The sequence below is a fragment of the Sciurus carolinensis genome, chromosome 14 (genome assembly GCF_902686445.1).
Source record: "Sciurus carolinensis chromosome 14, mSciCar1.2, whole genome shotgun sequence".
NCBI lineage: Eukaryota > Metazoa > Chordata > Mammalia > Rodentia > Sciuridae > Sciurus > Sciurus carolinensis.
Genome location: NC_062226.1, coordinates 27,469,747 through 27,490,650, shown reverse-complemented (window position 1 = coordinate 27,490,650; position 20,904 = coordinate 27,469,747). Strand labels below are relative to the sequence as shown.

The 20,904-nt window shown below is 38.2% G+C and overlaps 1 protein-coding gene across 2 annotated transcripts in view; it reads left to right on the top strand.

Annotated features, from left to right (window-relative positions):
• Positions 1-20,904, top strand: part of Slc44a1 (solute carrier family 44 member 1) — a 134,187-nt gene that overhangs the window by 31,575 nt on the left and 81,708 nt on the right. For both annotated transcript variants that reach the window (XM_047525647.1, XM_047525646.1), the window contains exon 2: positions 15,846-15,935. In XM_047525647.1, the coding sequence (XP_047381603.1) occupies positions 15,846-15,935 (90 nt within the window). The remainder of the gene's footprint in view (positions 1-15,845; positions 15,936-20,904) is intronic.

Here is a 20,904-nt window from a genome sequence, read left to right as displayed (position 1 = left end):
CTGAAACCCCTAATATTCTTGGGAGCAAACGCTTAATACTCTTGGGAGCGGTACATGTGTTTCACTCTTTTCCTCTTTGCATGTTTATATTCTCATCCCGTTTTTAACTCTCCTTTTGACCTTTTTAAATTATTGCCTATAATAGTTTTCACAAGTGTGATCTCCAGAAAGATTAGTTGTGGGGGAGTGACTGTGAAGGAGCTTGAAGGATTATCTGGAAAAAGTGACCCAGGGGGATAACCTGTATTACAGGAGTTGCCTCACAGTCACCAGAAAGTCACCATATTGTCAGGAAGGGAGGTTTTTTGGCTATGGAGCCTTGGAGCCTGTGTCATGTTTGTTGAGGTAGGGCTTCTATCAAGGGCTCTTCTTTTCCATAGTGAATGACTACTAGCTGCTCCTTTGGTAACCCCCTCTTGTTTGTGCCCTCTTAGGATGGGTTGTTCCCTTGTGGTCTTATCTTCAGTTCTAAGGGAAGATTAGTTTATTCTTAGAGCAACTTTGTGGAAAGAAGAAGGATTTAGTTGGATTTCAGAGATGTGAAAACTTTGAATATGAGAGCCATGTTATTAGGAGTTGTGTAGTTATTTGGAGGCTATGATTGAGAATCATAATTTTCGGGAGTACAGAGAGAACCAATTGGGGTGGGCTGGGATAGAGGTACAGAGAGGAAAGAGGGGGGAAAAGTAGTTACTTTTAAGGGTTTATTGAAGATTAATCTTGCATTATGACAAAAGTACCTGTAACATATACTTAGAGGGTTGACTTGTGGGCAAGGTATGGGTGGATTGCTAGAATTGCATACAGATCTGTTAAGGTCTGTCTGAGCTTGGGATCTAGCTTTGGAGATGGTCAAGAATGGTTTCTTAAGAGTGGAATGTTTTAAATGACTCATTGGGTGTGCAGATTTACAGATGGTTGTTTTTAAAACATTTATTTATTCCAGTTTGATCCATTAATATTCATTTTTCTTTGTCAGTTTTTTGTTCAGAACTTGTTTAGTTATCAGTCATTTACAGGGGAATTAATTTGATGATTCAGTGTTCTCCTCACTGATTTGGGTGTTTTTAGTCTTTTTCTTGTTTTCCTTTAATCATTTTGTGGATCTTTAGCTGGTTTTCATTACTTCAGCTTCTGATGTGGCCGTGTATTTTCCTGCCATCACCGATTGAAATCACTGAATTTCAAGGTTAGAAAGGATTGTAATTGTCTTCTAGTCAAGCTGTTAATTTGATATTTCAATCTTCTGTGTTTTTTTCTTTTCTGATTTAGACTTAAATAATTGATTGGGTCTTGAACTTGATTTTCAATGGTTGACTTTTACCAAGAAGTAGGACTTGGAGACTTAGTGACTATTGTCCTCACACTCGGTAGTCACTTGGACATAACCAGCTGGTCATTCTTGGGGTAGCTGAAGGCCAGCTGCTTTCTGCTGAACTTTTTGCCTACTATTCAGTGCCCATGGCTGCAGGGTGCTATGATCTTTAGCTTCAGACTCCAGGCAGCGGATAAGGGTGTAGGTGGATTTAGGAGCTAAATCCTGGGGCCAGGCTAAACTCAGCTCTGTCCTTTTCCTGGGGCTTCCTCGCTGGTTTTGGTCTATTCAGGGGCAGAGAGATGGTGTTGGAGGTTGACTATGGAGAAATATAACCTCTTTGCTTTCAAAGTTAGCTGACTAAGCCTGGTCTGCAGGTCCAGGAGTTGCCTGTTTGTAAATGCTGGGGGAGGTTCTCTAGCTGTGTTCTAAATTATAGTCTTAAATATTTTCTGCCTTTAGCGTTTGAATGGAGAGTAGTTGGTGTGGTTCAGGTTTTACCAGGGAGTGCCAGCTGACAGCTGCCAAGAGACTTTACTAAGGATCCTTGACCTTACAACTCATTAAACCCTGGGGCTTTGGAGGCTATAATTTTGCTAGTACATTTAGTGTGCATCCTTCTGTTAATAGTAGATTCATGTAAAACAGCATCAGAAGACATGTGTCAACCCAGAAGCCTAATTTATTGAAGATTTAGCTGACATACAGAATAGAAAAATTTTGTCAGCTTGGCTAGCATGAAGATAAAACCAAATCATTATTGAGAATTATTTTATTTTCTCTCTCTCTCTCTCTTTTATTTTTGTTAGTATTTGAGGATTGAATCCAGAACCTTGCACGTGCGAGGCAAGCACTATACCACTGAGCTATACCCCCAGCCCTTTATTCACTCTTAATAGATAAGTAATGTGGGTTTAAAAAAAAAATCCAGTTCAAATATGTATCTGATCCCACCTCATAAGATAATGATGCTTGATAGCTTAGTATGTATATATTCTTTCAGACCCTGTGTAGATGCAATCACCTCAGTTGCTCTATGTTTTTTTTTTTTTTTGGTAGTCCTCTAGTTTTGTTATGCATATGTGCTTGTCCACTTTTTGGAAGCCAGAGGTCAGTTAGAAGGTGCCTGATGTCATGGGATGAGATGAAGGGGAACAGACTGGATGATTCATGGTGCAGCAACAACTCAGTTGCCTGACTGTCTACTCAGTAGTAATGACACTTCTGCATGAGTCTGCCCCCCTGATGCCTCTTCCCCAAGACAGTTTGAAAGGGCAGTATCAGGGTTGATTTCTCAGACCTTCATTTTTCAGTATAACTGACCAAGTTCAGATTCTGGCACCTAATAAGTGCTAAGTAAGTAGTCCCTTTTTTTCCTGAGAAGACGGATCTTTCTGTAACTGTTTATATCACCGTTCAGTTTTGCTTTGGCATGTGTCCTTGGGTCTCTTTAAGATGACTTTTTGGGCTAAGTTGTGGCTCAGTGGTAGAGCACTTGCCTGGCATGTGTGAGGCCCTGGGTTGGATACTCAGCACCACATATAAATAAATAAAATAAAAAATCCTTTGACAACTAAAAAAAAATACTAAAACAAAAAAATTATTTAAGGAAAAAAAGTTGACTTTTTCCCCCAGCTCTACTATGGTCTATTTTATATTTTATTTTAATTCTCTGTATCTTTATTCATTTTTTTCCCTTTGTAATAACTATAGAGGAACTGAACTTTTCTGTGAAAACCAGCACTTTATCTTGTAATTCAAATAACTTCTGATTTCTCAGCAAAGGCTTTGGTTCATCAAATTTCATTATTACCCAACTTTTTACTTTATTTAAAGCTCTTCTGCTTTTACCTTGTCATATACCTGATTTGATAGCTATATGAAAAGTGTTTACATGTGAAATTAAGAGAACACTACACATGAAGTAGACCATATACCCCTTTTCAAGTGTTGTTATGTGATTTGTTTTACAATATTATGACTTTATGGATAAAATATTGCACATACTATATATAGTTTACCCATCCAAAGTGTCCTGTTCAGTGGTTTTTAATATGTTCACGTAGTTGTGTTAACACCACAGTTTTAGGATGTTTGCATTGCTCCATTTCGATTTACTGTCACTTCCCATTTTCCCTTAATTTCACCCAGCCCTTGGCAAGTTTTATTCTGTTTTCTGTCCTATAGATATAACTATTATGGGTATTTCATGTGGAAGGAACTATATGACATCTGGTCTTTTGTGTCTGACTTCTTTCACTTACAATGTTTTCATAGTTCATCCATACTGTGGCCTACATCACTACTTTGTTGGACAACACTTTATTTAATGGACCACACTATATTTAATCACTTATATATTGATGGGTATTGGTTTGTGATTTCTTAACAGTAAAGTAGCACTTTACATATTATTATATTTTAAAATACAATCATTTTATAAAACATAGAAGTTACAGATGCCTAGGGGAAAACAATAGTTTGTTAATTTGTTTCTGCCTTTAAATATTAAGAATAATATTTGGACATTTGGAAATAATGTCATTTTTACTTATGGTCTATCATTTTCCCATAACAAAAAACTAACAATGTAAAAATATAATTTAGATCAATTCAACCACAGAATGTAATATACTGTGGTATCTTTTCTGCAGTTCTTATGCTTCCCATTTTTCTATTTCCCCTTCTCATTTCCACACAGATCATTCTACAGTGTCTATGCGTTATCTGTTGAGCACAGTAAACATGGCAGAGCAGAATAGTCTTGGGTCTCAGAGCCCAACTGCCAGCTTCACATCCCTTTAGTAGAACTTACTGTGGGGCTGTGTGGCTTGGGCATGTTACTTGGTCACTTTGGGCCATAGCTTCCTTATCAGTAAGACGGGAATAATACTGATATCAACCTTATTGCTTTGTCGTCAAGATGAAATGGGTTAGTATAAGCAAAATGTCTGGTACATGTTCAATGATGTTAGCTATAATCTGCATGTTTGTATGGTAATAGTGTCCCACAAGTACTTCAAGTACATGTATTAAAACAGATTACTTTGATAATATTCCTAATTATGTTTGATCCATAACTTTTTCTGCCTTCAATAAAATATGTGCACTTTTGTTTGTCACTTCACCAACTGTCATGTGTGAACTCAAATGGATTGTGTTATAAAAGGGAGAGAAAAAAAGCAGAACCTGAAGATGAGGAAGCTGGAAGATGAAAATAAAGTGACCTAATCTCTTAAGCTCCAACATACTTTTCTTTCCTGTGGTGATACTTAACTATTTACTGAATCAATGGATGTTTTAGTAGTTTGGTTCTATAAGGGATGCAGAATTGGAGTTTCCTTCAGTTTTCATTAAAAAAATAAAAGTAAGACTTCACAAACATACAGTATCAAAACTTCACATTGTACACCTTAAATTTATATGATTATTGTTACTCCATTATCCCTCAGTAAATCTCAGGGAAATTTTAAGATATAAGGACGGCATTCAGTTGCTCTTATTGTATTATTATTTGAAAATCACTCTTGATATGTTTCTTTATCACAGTTGTCTGTACAACTGTGTGCTCATTCATTTCCTCTGGTGCTATTTCCTTTACACATTTTGGAATGTATATATAGTATGGGAATAACTTAAAGATGTCTGAGATGAATTTTGTGGGAATTTACTTTTTCGATGCCTCATTGGGAAGACTTTCTCCATGGCTCTTTGGGAGAGGGCATTAACAATGATTAGAGCCTTGTCTTAGCTAGAAACTTAAAACCCCTTTGAAGGGGTAGTCATCCTTACCTTACAAGTAGAGAGCTCAGGTCAGCCAATCACACTTCTGTGAAGAAGAGGAGCTAGGATTGAAACCCAGGTTTGGTTCCTTTTCCTCACTGCGCTGGTTTGCCTTTCTAATGTTGCCTGTTCTCCTGTTTTCTTCAAGAGGGGCCTTGCTCTGCCAAGGTGAGTCTCAGGAGATAGTTTCTAATGAAGTTTGAAGTGTTCTGATCTCCCATCAATAAGTGTCAGGTAGAATGACTTAAACATTTTCTGGTGGTTTTCATCCTGTATTTCTTTATAGCTGTCATTGTAGTAAGGAAGGAGAAAAGAATAATCTGGAGAAATGGAAGCCAATATTCTCTCTCCTTTTTGTTACCTCTTGCATAATTAAGTAGCATTAACAATAATCAAAATAGGAAAAATGCATTATAAATTAAACATTAAAAATTGCACCCTCTCCTTCCAGTGCTTTTTTACATTTGCATGTACTGTTTTACTTAGCTATATGACCAGATCAGAGATATAACTTCATACCCTATTTTATAACATAACTTATTATCATAATCACTTTTATATGTTACCATGGAGCCTTTGTAAATTTTTTATGATTGTATGATATTCCACTTTCATTTTTAACTGTTTTCTATCATTATCTAATTAATTTCTAATTATTTCTCATAATAGCCCTGCATTGAGCATACCATGTGCAGTTATTTTAATGCTGTAGATATTTCCTTTGGTTTTGAAACATACTGCTAAATTAAAAGCAAATGGCTATTTTGTATTACTTTCAGTTTCAGCATGGTCTTAACCATTGTTGCCAGTCTTTGCTTCTGAAAGTTGTTTAATGGGCGTATCATCCTAACCATGAAGGTTAGGGGTTAGAGGTTGCATGTACCCCAGTAGGATTATGACCAAATAAATTTTGGAGAGTTTCACCATTTAAAGGCTCAGAGAAGTCATGCACAAAAGACTAGACTTCATTAATCAGCATTTCCAAAACTTACTTAAGGATGGAACTTACTATTCTCAAACAACCCATGAGCAGACATCTTTGGGAAATGCCATACTGTATGTCTGTGGGGAAAGGAGCTGGCCTCCAACGCAATAGGATACTTTCTAGGTAATTGAGGAGAGGCAGCGAGGATGTCTGCCCTGACATCTTGCCACCTTACCCTCAAGAAGCCCATAATCTATTGGGGAAACAATTATATAGAATGATAATTACTATGATGATGATTTAAACATAGTGTGCACAAAGGAACAGAAAGGAAGGGATCCCAATCCACATTTTGGGTGTTCCTAAGTTATTTTTCAAATCACAGTATGGATTTGGTTCACTTTAGAGTTTTTAGGTCACTGCCCTAGAACTGAACATATATTTATTTCTGTGCCTCACTACTGTGGACTAAACATATCTTCATCAACTAAGATAATACCTAATTTTGATTTAAAACAAATTCACTCATTTCTAACCACTCACCTGCTATGTTATGATCAGTGTAACTTTTATGTTGCCTCTTAGAAGTCAGTGGAGGCTTCGTAAGTCAGTTTTTATGTGTTCCATCATCGAAAGGAAGCTAGACTGAAGTAAGAATCTTATAATGGATACCCATAAGAAAAAAATACAATGGTAAAACAAGAAAAGTTAGGAAACCTTTTAGAACTCTGGAGGCTGACTCTAACATAGCAGGGAGGAGGTTCAAAGTAGAATTTGGGTCCTTCCAGTCTGTCTGTGGAATCATCAGGTTCTGAAGAAATTTTTGACTTGTTGGATGTGATGGGAAAAAATGAAACCCATAAAAACCATAATTTTAGAAAGTTAAACAGCAATTTTAAATTTAAAAGACTGCTTACCACTGACTCAGGAGAAAAACAAACTAGAAATACTGCTTGAAGATTGCAGGCAGGCTCGTTTGTGTAATTTTGATGGCGTTTCATTGATGATGGAGGTAGAAGATATTATTAGCTATGTTGCAGAGCAGGATTAACTCGACCTGTGCCCAGTAATTATCATGGGCTTATGTTCAAGAGAGACAGTCGCTGAGAAGTCTAAAAGGCTCAGTTATTTTTATGGGAGTTGGAAGAAGAATGAAGTCAAAACTCTGTAATCTTCCTCTCATGGTGTAAACGCATAACTCATAAAGCAGCTGCAGTTGCCATTTCCCGTCTTTTCCTTAAATGGATGAATGTGATTTAGCATAAAGTTCATGAACTAAGAAGCAGTTGGACACAGATGCCTGTATCTTTCCACTCAATGTATCTTATTACCTTTAAATGCCTGTTAAAATCATGCTTTTATTTTTACCTTTCCAGTATAAATTGCCATCATCAGACTTAGCAAATGAAACAGATTACTTGTGGTAACCTGTAAGTAGTTATGTACTCTGGGCCCTTGATAGAGCTTTCCCAAAGGACAGGCAATGTCTTTCAAAAAATCCTATTACAAGATTTTATTTGCAGGTGCAACGAACAGAAGGCTGTGAGCCTCCATGTTTTATTGCTACCCAACTTCATCATGTCTGCTCACTCTGTTGAAAACTGTGGCAAAAATGATACACATCAGCTCTTTTATTCTTTTGTTACTACTCTGTGCAAATAAAATTGTATTGGGAAATTTAATGAAGCAGTATGTCCTTGGAGGCAGCTTTGGAGATTCTTAGCGTACAACTATTTGTCTTTAATACTGAAGGATTTTGTGTAAAACAGATTGGCAGGAACAAAAGTTAGTCCTCACAGATTGACCAGTGTTTGCCACACATGTGCTCAAATCACACAAGTAGCAGGGACCTTGGAAGATAGAGGCATTCAGTGACCATTCCAGTGGCTGTAGGTTGAACCAAGAAGTGGTTGGGACAGTAAAACCTGCAGCAGAGCTGTGGAACTACGAGGCTGCTTTGGAAATGATCTGTTTACCCAGGAAATCAAGACTGTGATATTCAAGAAAAAATTGAGGGCTGGGCTTATAGCTCAGTGGTGGAGTGCTTGCCTGGCTTGTGTGAGACCCTGAGTTCGATCCTTAGTACCACGTATAAATAAATAAGGGTCCATTGACAAATATGTGTGTGTGTGTGTGTGCGTGTGTGCGTACATGTATTTATAATGAAATAATTGAGTTGAGGGTTGATTCAACAAATTACTCAATGCTACATCTGAATACTTCTGGGGTTCTGTGGCAGGCAAGAGGTCTTTTGCTGGAATCTGGAAAGGCAGCAGTGAGGGACCTGTGCTGCAGATATCTGGGCATACATAACAGTGGCATTCATGAACTTGTCATCGGGTGTCAGCTTCAGGTTATGTACAATTCCTGACCCATCAGTTTAGCTCTCCTTACTGCTAACCTGTAAGAGTGCAAGCATGCGTCAGTGATCTTATCACAATACTGGGTTTTATATATATATGTATTATATAAATATATATAATATAATATATTATACATATGTATATATATACACATATGTAAGTGGGTATTAAAGCCAGGGGTGCTCTACCACTGAGTACATCCTAGCCCCTTTTTATTCTTTATTTTGAGACAAGGTCCTGCTATATTACCCAGGCTGGACTTGAACTTGTGATCCTCCTGCCACAGCCTCCTGAGTCACTGGGATTCCAAGTGTTTACCACCATGCCTGGCACAAGGGTAATCTTAATTTTGCTTAAATTTCTAAGTTTCAGTACTTCTTCTTTTTTTTTTTTTTAATCAGTAATGAATATTTGAATAGCTCGCAACTAATGAAGACAAGTGTATTGGAAGTGCTGTCATTGTGAACTTCCAGCTTAAATGAGATTGGAATCAGCACCTATTTGTCCTTTGTTTGCAGGATTGACCCTGCCTGTCCACCACTTTTCTTCTTTTGGATCAGCCCCCAGGATGCCATTTTTTGTTACTTGAATGTAGAAGAAAACAGATCTCTGGCTTATCCTGGGGGAATGACAAGGGAGTCATTTAGCATGTCAGAAATTCTGAGTTGCAGCACTCTTGATATCTGTGACCACATAATACTTAACCAGGGTTAATATGTATCTCACCAGTGATATCTACGTGAAAATGTTCTTCTAGTAGCTTAGTAATTAAAGCCCTGTACTAGTTATGTTAGAAATGAAGTTATTTTTCATTTCAAAGACCTCTTCCTAGCTACAGCCATAAAATCTTTAAGTGTATAAAGAAATCTTAACACAAAGTGAGAAATATTTGATTTTTTTGTAAAAAACCAATTTAATGTTCTGTCCATTTACTACTTAATATTTTGAGTGGACCCCCCCACCCTGCATACCCCCAGTATTGGGGATTGAATCCAGAGGCACTCTACCACTGAGCTACCCCCACCCCAAGCTCTTTTTATTTTATTTTATTTTGAGATAGGGTCTTACTAAATTACCCAGGCTGACCTTGAACTTGTAATCCTCCTGCCTCAGCCTCCTGCTGGGATTACAGGCATGCACCACCGCACCTGGCTCTGAGAAGAAAAATTCTTATTTGGCAGTCCGTTTATTTCTCACCACAGCTTGCAAGAATTTTTAGTGTGTTCTGGGGCAAACCACACATTCTATTTTAGACATTTCAGTGTTTGCCTCAGAATATAAGCTGTAAAAGTTTATAAGGCAATTTCAACAGATATCACAAATGTCTACTTAATGGCTCCCCATCTCTCTTCCTACAGTGTCTCTTGTCTCCATTTTGACGTTGTCTGTGATATCTTAGTGCTTGGTTGTGTCTTTCCCACTAGAGCTCAGTGAGGGCACTATCTTACCCTTCTTTGAATCTCAAATATAAGCATTTCTTTTGTGTGATGCTTAGTGGTAATTTAAAGAACCAAAGAAATGCTTAAGAATATCATCTGAAAATCAGGTAACTTAATGTATTAATTGACTTAACCTTTTTGTAGCACATTTTCTGTTATTTTGGAACCTTGCCCACAAAAACCTGGTGTATCAAGGAAAGCTTCAGAGCATTAGATGATACTGTTATTATATTACCATAAGAATATTTTTGAGAAGCTTTATGCCTCTGTCTTAATTAGGAGAAGGTAGTCTATAGACAGTATGAATAAAAATAATATGAAAACGAGGGGCTGCAGTTGTGGCTCAGTGGTAGAGTGCTTGCCTCGCATGCATTAGGCACTGGGTTCAATCCTCAGCACCACATAAAAATAAATAAAGGTACTGTGTCCATCTACAATTAAAAAGTTTTTTTTTTTTAAAAAAAGAATATAAAAATGGGGCAGGGAGTGCCCAGTCTTTTCCTTTAGATGTTACCTGGGTTCCAAGGTTTGGCACCCTGTGTGCCTCCATACCTGAGAGCTATTTGACTCTTTTTTCGAATCTGAATCTGAATTAAATCTGAATCATTGCTTTGCCCGTCTAATTGGTTTAGATCTTTCTGATTCTTCCCGCCCTGTCTAATTTCTATGAATTGCACTCATAGCTGCCAGACATTTTTTTTATGTAATTGCCCCCTTGCCTTCACCCCCCTGGCCTCGGCCCCCCTGCCTGCCCTGTTGCTGCTGATGCCCACCAGTGACAGTACTTTACCTAATTGGTGATGACATATTACTTACCATGCGTCTGCGTGCTGGTATTATCTACAAATAAGACACAGTACTTAACAACTGCGTCTTCATTTGAAGCAACATAGAAAGTTAGGTTAAAACTATTTACAGGCTGGGTGTGATAGCACAGGTTTGTAATCCTAGCTGCTTGGGATGCAAAGCGGGAAGATCACCAATTTGAGTGCATCCTATATATATAATAGACACCTAGGGATGGGACCCAAGTCTAAGCATAAAGTTTGTTTATGTTTCATATATACCTTGTACACATAGCCTGGAGGTGATTTTGTACTTCTTTTGTATAAGTTTGTGTATGAAACAAGGTTTCATAGTGTGGAATTTTACTTGTGACATTATATCAAACAGTGCTCAAAAAGCTTTGGATTTGGAACATTTCAGAGTTTGGATTTTTGAATTAGGGAAATTAAGGATGTTCTACCTATAGTATAAATTATAATTCTGCTTTCTAGAATATTAATATTGGGCATGTGCAAAAATGATCATGTAATGTGGATGCCATTATACAATAGTCCCACCTGTATTTTTTTTTTTTTTTTTTTTTTTTTTTTTTTTTGTGGTGCTGGGAATCAAACCCAGGGCCTTGTGCTTGTGAGGCGAGCACTCTACCAACTGAGCTATCTCCCCAGCCCCCCACCTGTATTTTTAAACATTAAAAAAGAACTTTCTTTCATGGACAACTTCAAATTTCATTATACCCAGTTTTGGAAATATTTCTTTTTGTATCTCCAAGTTTGTCTGGTATTATATTCCTTCTGCCTGAAGAACTTTCTTTGACATTTCTTGTAGGTTATATCTGCTGCTAATAACTTTTTGTCTGAAGCCTTTGTTTCTGAGAGGCATTTCCTCTAGGTATTGATGCTGGATCTGTGATGCCTTTCAGCAACTTAAAGATGCCATTCCATGGTTTTCTATGTTGCATAGTTTATAAAAAGAAGTCTGCTGTAATCTTTGTCTTTCTGAATATAATGTGTCTTTTTCGTTTTTTAAAACCCCTCTGATTACCTTCAGTATGATCATTGTACCTTTAATTTTCAACAGTTTGAATATGTGTGTAGGTGTGTGTGTATATGCGTGCGCTTGTGTGTGCTATATTTATCCTGCCTGGAATTCTCTGATTTTTAAAATTATTTTTAGAAAAATTTCAGTTATTATTTCTTGAGCTATTTCCTCTGGCCTCTCTATGCTCTACTTGGGTTTCAGTTACACAGATGTTAGATCATATACATTATCCTATAGTTCTTGGATTCTTTAATGTTCATTCTTGTTTTGATTTGTCTTTTAAGTTAGGGTATTTGACATGTTTTGAGTTTACTTTCCATAGCTATATTTAGTTTAGCAGTGAGACTGACAAAGGCATTTTTCATCTGTTACCATGTTTATGTTTTAATTTTTAGCATTTTCTGAGCTGTTTCTTAATAGTTTCTCTCTGCTGGAGTTTGAGGACTCAGGTTTCAGACATGGACTTTTCATTTATTTTCCCTGAACTGTGGTTTCCTCTTCTACAAAATAGGAAAGTTGGGAATATATAATAATGATAGAATTGTTTTGAGAATTAGGAGATCATGGATAAAATAAAGTAAGTGCCTTCTCTTTCCTTCTCTGGGTCTTAGTCACTGTCATTAAATGTTTGGACTGCATGATTCTGTGAAGGGGGAGAGATCTAACATTTATTGACAGCCTGTATTAATCTCATGTAAAATTTGAAAAAGGCGTAAAAATCACATTTAAGAAGTGCTTTGGCAAAATGTTTTACTTTTGCTACTTCTATGTGGAATTTTAATTGGAAGAAACATAGCATTAAATCCAGTTGCCACTTGGTTAAATCTGATAAAGAATCATTAAAATTTTTCAACTGTGGGGTTTCCTGACTCATTTGAGAAATTTCATGGCTCAACACGTCTCACTCACTCTCTTTGGCACTTACAGAATTTTAAATTATCAGCCTGGCTTCCAACTTTTGCAGGGAGGAAACACTAATGAAAGTTGTTGCTCTTAACTGACTAAAGGATAATAGTTTCATTGGAGTTGGTTTGGAGTCATAGACTTGTGTTCAAATCCTGGTAGTCCAAATGTTCCAGCCTTGGGCTGAATATTTATTTCAGAGCCTGAGTTTCCTCCTCTATGAAATAGGTATGATGCCTCCACCAGAGAGCAGTTTTGAAGGTGGAAGATGAGGCATGTCAAGCTTTAGGTCTACTGTCTGGTTAATGGTAATCAATCACCCACCCATAGCATTAAGAGTGGTAGCTAAAATAAAATAGGCCACTATGAAATCAAAATTTTAGTATGGCTATGGGGAAAGGAGAGTCTAATATTCATTTTATCTCCTTTTGTGGAAAGAGCCACCTGGCAAGAGGATATTGTAACAATATGGAGTGGGTTAACCGAAAAGAGAATGTTGGTAAGTAATAACAATAACCAAGCAACTGAGTGCTCCCTAGGTGAGGGATGCCACAGTCTGTCCTCAAAACAACCCTGTGAAGGAGCACCCCTCCTGAGCAGCCCGCCTCTGTTGGAATGAGGGTGATCACAGGGTCCTTATGCTCTTCCACTCTGCTTTGAATTAGATCACTCTTTTTCATGTGTACCTCCACCGCCTCTCCACGTCTTGGCCCCAGGGAGAGATGGTATTTGGCACAGTAGTGGCACACTTAGCGAGTTGAATTGTGGAGACGTTGAGTCTTTGTGTGATTCTTGTCAAGAGTGAAATCCCTCTTCCTTGATGTTGTAGATGAAAATAGATGCATCAGCAAACTGTTGGTCTGAGGTGAAAAGAGTAAAGAAATTGTTTTAAAGAAACTGCTTAATCAACCTGAGCCCATCCCCACACTGTTTATTAAGACTGAATATTCTGGGCAGAGTGGCGCATGCCTGTAATCCCAGCAGCTCAGGAGGCGCAGGCAGGAGAATTGCAAGTTCAAAGTCAGCCTCAGCAATAGTGAGGCACTGTCTCTCAATAAAATACAAAAAATAGGGCTGGGAGTGTGGCATCATGGTTGAGTGCTCCTGATTTCAATCCCCAGTGGGGGAAAAAAAAAAGACAAAGTGTTTTAAAGTAGGGTCTAGGGTTGTGTCTCAGTGGTAGAGTGCTTGCCTGGCATGTGAGGCACTGGGTTCGATTCTTAGCACTGCATATAAATAAATAAATTAAAAAAAGGTCCATCAACATCTAAAAAAAAAATTTCTTTTAAAAAAGTAGCCATTAATGTACAAATTATTACAGAGTAAATATGAATTTCAAAAAAGTGTCCAAATTCTGTTTGTGAGTAGTTTTGCTAGAATAGGCATTATTCAAGACTAAAATTATTTAATACAAAGAAACATTCTTTGTTCCCACTGTGAGCCACTGTTTTCCAAAATGCAGACCACAATACTGTCCTTCTTATTTGAATAACACAGGGAATAAAGTCAGATTATCTTACAGTTGTTTTTTCTTGTCATCACAAAAGTTGTCATAGAAGTCCATTCCTGATCATAGATTTTTAGAGTTGGAAGGAACCCAAGGGCTCCTTCCTGCCACCCAAGGGATAAAGCAGTTTCTTTAAAGTCATATAAAACTAGCTGATGACAGAGCCAGGGAGAGAGAAGTTCTGTAGCCATTATGCCAGAGTGCTGCATTCTTCTGGAAAAAACTGCCTACTCATTCTTGGTTTTTAATGCTAGTTAGAGTCTTGTGGCAAGGTTATTTTCCATGACTAACTAGTGCTCTTTTGTTTTCTCATGTGGGTGTCTGGGAACAAGCTCTGTGTTTTGGTTGCAACAATTGAACAGTGGAAGGCAGTAATAAGACACTTGTCTAGTTAACACTTTAGGGGTCAGGCAGGAGAAAGTGGTTGGAGCTGATTCTCTGTCCTCATTGTCATTTGGCAACTATATTAAAGTTGAGTTTCCTAAACTGGAGCCTGAATTCCATGAAATTTTATGAAAATTCTGTAAATATATATTTCAGGACAATAATCTGTAGTTTTCATCAGATTATCAAAGGATATACAGTTTAAGACATTGTTCTAGAAGGAAGAACTATGCCTGATTACACTCAAGCACTAATTATAGAGGGCTCACTTATCTCCAGCCCCCTGCTGCTGGTGCCCCTTCCTACAAGCCTTCCAGACAGCTTCCTGATCTTTTCTTGGAAGCCAAGACCTTAGGCTCTTTACTGCAGGAACATTCCCTAGCTTTCTCAGGGCTACCTTCTCTACTCTGTTTCCATGAGACTCAGGGATGTTTGTTCTAGAAGGCTCAGGGGTGTTGCTTCAGGTACGTTTTGATTGAAAAGAATGCGTGAGCTGACCTAAGAACACAAGACTATTGCAAATAAGAAAAAAAAATGCATTTGGAATTCCAATCAATATTTTGCAAATTAACTTTTAGAATGTCTCTAGTTCTTTAGTTAGGGAATCTGTGTTTAATCTAGGAACTCTTCAATGTTTTCTAGGAACACAGTGGAAATCCATGGACACTTATTCAGGAGTTGCTCAGATCTGTCTAGAAAAATTGAATTTTTCCTTCTTGAATTTTATTTCACTTGGAAGAATCTACCCCTGAATAGAAATTCATTTTGATGGGCTTTCTTCCCAGAAGAGAACATATAGAGAGCACATTCTAATTTTTTTTTTTTCTTTTCTTAAGTGTAGCATCTGGACACACAAAGAAAAAGCTAGCATTAAGATTGAAGTTGGAAGAGTTTGTTCATTTGTGAGTTTATTCATTTTATAAAGCCCTTCCTGAGAACACATCATAAACACTTAGGAATCACGTTTGGTGCTGGTTAATGAGACTGCCCTCTTCCCTTGAAACACTTGCAATCTGCTGGGGACACAGCTTGACAACTAAGAATAACAGTTTAGCATACTAAATACTCCAGCAGGGGTACCAAAAAAAGCACTGATCTGTGCCTGACCAGGAAGAGGCATGGAAGTGGAGCCAGTGGAGGGTCAGCTGAGGCAGTTAGGGTGAGTTTTTCTGAAGAGGTGACAGTTGACTTGCGTAAACTTGTCTGGCTAAGAAGAGAACTAGGTATATGATGATACATTTGTGCCCTCCTCGCCTTTTTTGGTATACTGGGGATTGAACCCAGGGTCTTGTGCCTGGTAGGAAATGTTCTACCACTGAGCTACCTCCCCAGCCCTGTCTTTCCAATTTTAATTACACTTAACATTGACCATGCTCTCTTGTTTTATGTTTTCAATTAGAGCTCCAAACGAGAGTGGAAGCCACTGGAGGACCGTAGCTGCACAGACATACCATGGCTGCTACTCTTTGTCCTCTTCTGCATTGGGATGGTAAGGAATTCACGAATGACCCAAACCCATACTTTCTATCCAAGGGAACAATGGGGAGTTGGTTTAAAGAGAGAGCTTGTTGTATATGATTGTGTGTATGAATTTTATCCCTTTTGCATTGCTTATAATTGGAGGGCCTAAGATACCATTTAAGCAGGTTATTTCCCTCTCAGAACAATTCAGTGATATCTAGTATCCCTTGATTGATTGATTGATTGATGATTGGTAGATAGATTTTTAAAAAAATGAAAGCTGAGATCAAAGTCAAGGAGCAACTGGGACTCTTCTCTCATTCGATAGATCATTTCAGAAGGCTAGAGTATCTGACCTAAGTTTCTTTGAACTGTAATCTTGATGGAGTGGTGAGCAGATCATCCCTGGCCATGGAGCTGAGAATCCTGAGAATTTACTCAACCCATTCACATAAGCCCGAGGGTTATCTTTGGACCAGTCTGTTCTCTCAGAGGTTTGGTGTTCCTTTATAGAAAAGTAGGTGTTTTACTAGATCATATCTACAGTACTTCCAGTTCTGACATTTTTTAGTTCTTCCTAGGTAGGAGGTGGTTCCTCACTGCTTCTTTCTCCTTCAGACCATGTGAGGCCCCTGCAATCTACTGTGTAATGAGTGCATTTCTCAGTGGAAGATCAAGAGACCAGGTGATTTTCCAATGAGCATAGAGGATGAAGAGCAGAGTCCCTAGTGCACAGTGCTGGGCATGTGGTTATTTGCTGGCAAACTGCTCTGCCTTGCCAACGTGCCTGATGCAGACTTCCTTGGCTTTGGAGTCACTGCCAGTGTACTGGGCTGGCAAAAAAGACAAACAGCTGTTTTAGAGCTATTTAGAAAGGACTTGGAAGTTCTCTTCTGGTCCATCACCCTCACTTTATAGATTAAAACATCAAACCCAGAAATGGAAATGTCTGTCCCCAGGCAACACTGCTAGTTAATGGCAGAGCTGGGAATGAAGCCTGGTCTCTATTGGGGCCAGTACTGTTTTCTACCTCCCTTTTCCTCCTTGTGGAGGGGATAGAGCAGATACAGTATTGCTTTGTTTCTTAGTCTTTTGCAACTCAAAATGCAAGTACACTATCTCAGGCAGCCTTTGTCTTAGTCAGGTGTATTTTCAACTCCCTTCTTCCCACACTTTTATGAAGATCTTTACGGAAACCGTATTCTATGTCTCTCTATAACTGCTCACCTCACAAGTGCCATTTTTGAATCACAGAACAACCATAATCTTGGACAGTGGTCATAACTGTAGGTACCAGTTCTGCCCATGAACCAAGGAAAAGAAAGCAGTAAATTTTAATGAGATATAAGAAATTCAGTGAAGTAAAAAGTGTTTGTTTTAAAGATAAAAGTGCAGCTTTTCCAAATAAATGACATTTAGAAAGGGTCAGAATACTTATTTCCTAACTTAGGACTAATGGAGTACTGTTCAAGATTTTACTTAATGGAATGGCATTCTAATAGGATGGCAACTGAAATGTGGTATGCACAAATATTCATGCAGATGTGGAGAAGATTCTTTGATAATAGAATTAGTCCATAGCCTTTCCTCACCCCCTGAATGTAACCCTGGGACAAATAGCAGCTGACCTTTCAAAATTATATTTATAAAAACATGTACCATGCCACCCAAGGTGCTTTTGATTTTCTGTGCAAAAATAGCTCAGGAAAGTGCAGTCATTAATGTTAATAGACTGATTTGGAAGTGACTTGAGAGTAAGGAGTTATTTGTTTACTGAAACGTTTTAATGCAATGGTAATTAATATAATGTTGATTTCAGTGTGATGGTAATTAAGACCCACTGTGTGTACTTTAAATGTCAGGCATAGCATTATTTGTTTTGGAATGATTTTTTTTGAACAGATTACTTTTATAGAATTGAGATAATATCAAATTTTGCCATGCAGAAACTCGAGAAATCTCCACGTTCTGTTGCCCATTATATTGGCATAGCAGAGGTTCTAAGTTCTTTTGGCTTCTAAGTATTTATTTTGTATGTCTTTTTTAGAAGATTTATGCTCCCATGGAGTTCATTCTCTAACACATTTTGAATGTCTCTTATCCCAAGTGCTTGGGACCAGAAGTGTTTCAGGTTTCAGATTTTTTAAAAAATTTTGGAACATTTGCATATACATAATAAGGTCTTGGGCATGGGACCCAAGTCTAACCATAAAATTTATTTTTGTTTCATATATGCCTTATACATATAGCCTGAGGTAATTTTATACATTATTTTATTGTGCTTGCATTTTGACTGCTGGACATCACCTTAAATCATTTGTGGAATTTTCCACTTACTGCTCATGTTGGCTCTCTATAAAATTCAGATTTTGGTGCATTTCAGATTTCAGATTTTCATATTAGGGATGCTCACCCTGTACTTTAAAGGAAATTTTCTGTACAGATTTTTTGAGCCTTGTTTTATGCTCCACATATGTGTGTTTATCTTATTTTAATTCTCCCAGTTACCTGGTGAAATAGGTTTTATCCCCAGCTTATAGATGAGGTATAGAGATGTTAGGCTTAGCTTGTCTAATAAGTGGCAAAGACAAAGCAGGACTGGAACTTTCTGGGTGTGTTCTTTTCACCTACTGGTCTATCTGCCCACTTCCTTTATACGCTACTTCTCAGTTATCTTGAAGCCTGATGTTCATACTGTGTCTTTATTCTCTTGTCTTTACCTGTGGGTCTTTGCTCACTCCTTGATACCTAAAGCTCTTAAATGTTTTAAATGTTGTCATCTTTCACTCTTCTCTGTCATGAAATCCTTATATACATGTTTATCTCCTCCTCATTTTTGATACTCTTTTTTATTTCTTCCCTTAGTTTTAAGGATTTTCTATGCTTGAATTGTCTAGAATGTGGAGGGTTTTCAAAATAAATTGGCATCAGACTTCTTGAGAGCTTATCATCTTCCATGTTTTAAACTTTCATCACAATTTTGAAATTAGTGGGCATATGCTTACCTTGCTCTAAAAAATCATAAGTAGCATTGCACTTCTAAATTTCTGTTTTCAATGAAGGTGGTAAACGAGTGGTTCTCTACCCTAACTGTGCATTAGAATTAACTGGAATGCTAACAAACAAAACCAGATTTCTTTCCTGGGGCTCACCTCAATGATTACGATATAATCTCTGTGATTCTGGTGTTCAGCCAAGGTTGAGACTCTCTGTTATAGGCATTGTTGAGCCACAGGAGTGTTGAATAAGAAGTGATTTGACTAGGTTAGACGTGTGACCCTGGCAGCCACTATTGAAGATGAAAGGAGGAAGAAATTTTAGGTAGGCCACTTTGGAGGCTGGGGCAACAGTCCAGGTAAGAGGTGAAAATTTTTTTGGGGGGAGGGGTAGGTACCAGGGATTGAACCCAGTGGTGCTTAACCACTGAGCCACATGCCCAACCCTATTTTATATTTTATTTAGAGACAGGGTCTTGCTGAGTTGCTTTAGGACCTTGCTAAGTTGCTGAGACTGGCTTTGAACTCACGATCTTCCTGCCTAGCCTCCTGAGCCGCTAGGATTACAGGTGTGTGCCACCACTCCCAGTAAGGTGAAATTTTTAAAACAAGGTAGTGGTAAAGGAGAGGAGGAGAGAGAGAAATGTAAGATCAGTAATGACAGTGGTTATTAATGTTACAAATGAAAGGCAGAGCAAGGGTGACTGTGAGGTTCTTATGTTGGGGTTCAGGGTAGAGTTTTTTAGCTCAAATCCTATTCCAATTCCTCCTGGATTCCCAACCATGGTTTTTGTACACATTAGGGAACAAGAGCTGCATGAATAAACAGTCACCCAGTAGGCACTTGATTATGCCCAAGGAAGTACTCCTGGGTAAAAATGACTCGGGCCACATGGGCTGAAGTTCCTTCCCATCTGGGATTGTCTTACTTCATTCTTGGTTTAAGGTATATCTGAGAAGAGAACAGAGGAAGAGAGAAGGGAGAGCTACATACCATACCAGTCCTGGTCAGCTTACCACACTAAGGCAGGAAAGAGGAAACTGGATGAGCCTAACAGGAGTGCCTCCATGGAAAGCAGTCATCTTGCTCACCAGGGGCTAGACACTTTACTTAGCACCAGACACAGACACTCACTTAAATCTTACGACTACTCAATGCAGTATATACTATTGTTATCCTTTCCCCGTTTTACAGATTAGGAAACAGAAGTACAGAGGTATATTCAATATGTTCCATACCTGGCTTAAGATTTCACTGTGGCAGCATTGACCCCAGAAGAGAAGAAGTCCTCAAGAGGTAGACTTTATACTTTATTGCCTAGAATCAAGAACAACAGAAAAAGTTGTTCAGAACATGGACCTGTATGCCAGAAACTGTGATCTCATCAGTGTCTCAGACTCTGACCAAATATCTAAGCATTACTCCTCCCTCTACTGTGGAGTTAGGAAGCTAGGGTGAGGGACAGAAGGATGGAGAGAAGAGACCAAGGAGTCCTCCCGCTCTATCTTGTGTGTGGAGCCTAGCAGATAATGCTGCTACTAGTGGAGATAGAGTTTATGAAGGAAAAGAAAATAGTTTGGGGAAGTGTGGAATCAGAAAATATGGAATGGACATGATAGAACTTGTAGGTAAGGATAAGCTAGAAATGCAAAACTAGAATTTTAGACCGTGATCTGGATGGGAGCTGGATTTAGGAGACATTGCATAGGTTGGCCCTTCAGACTGCTTTCAAGGACCTTTTTGTTTTATAGCATTAGTGTAGTTCCTGGGGCATGATGTTTCTACCTCATTAACTATGGTTGAGTGTGTGGCACACAGAGAGATTCACTGCAGTATTTATTCACCTGTTTGATGGTCTGTTCTTAGCCAGGATCATAGAATAGAAAGAACAGCATGCCAAGAATTACCATAAGGTGGCTTAATCAAATAACTACCCATTTTTTGTTAAGTCCATTTCTTGTTTAAAATATTGTGGTAAAACATACCCAGTGTACAATTTA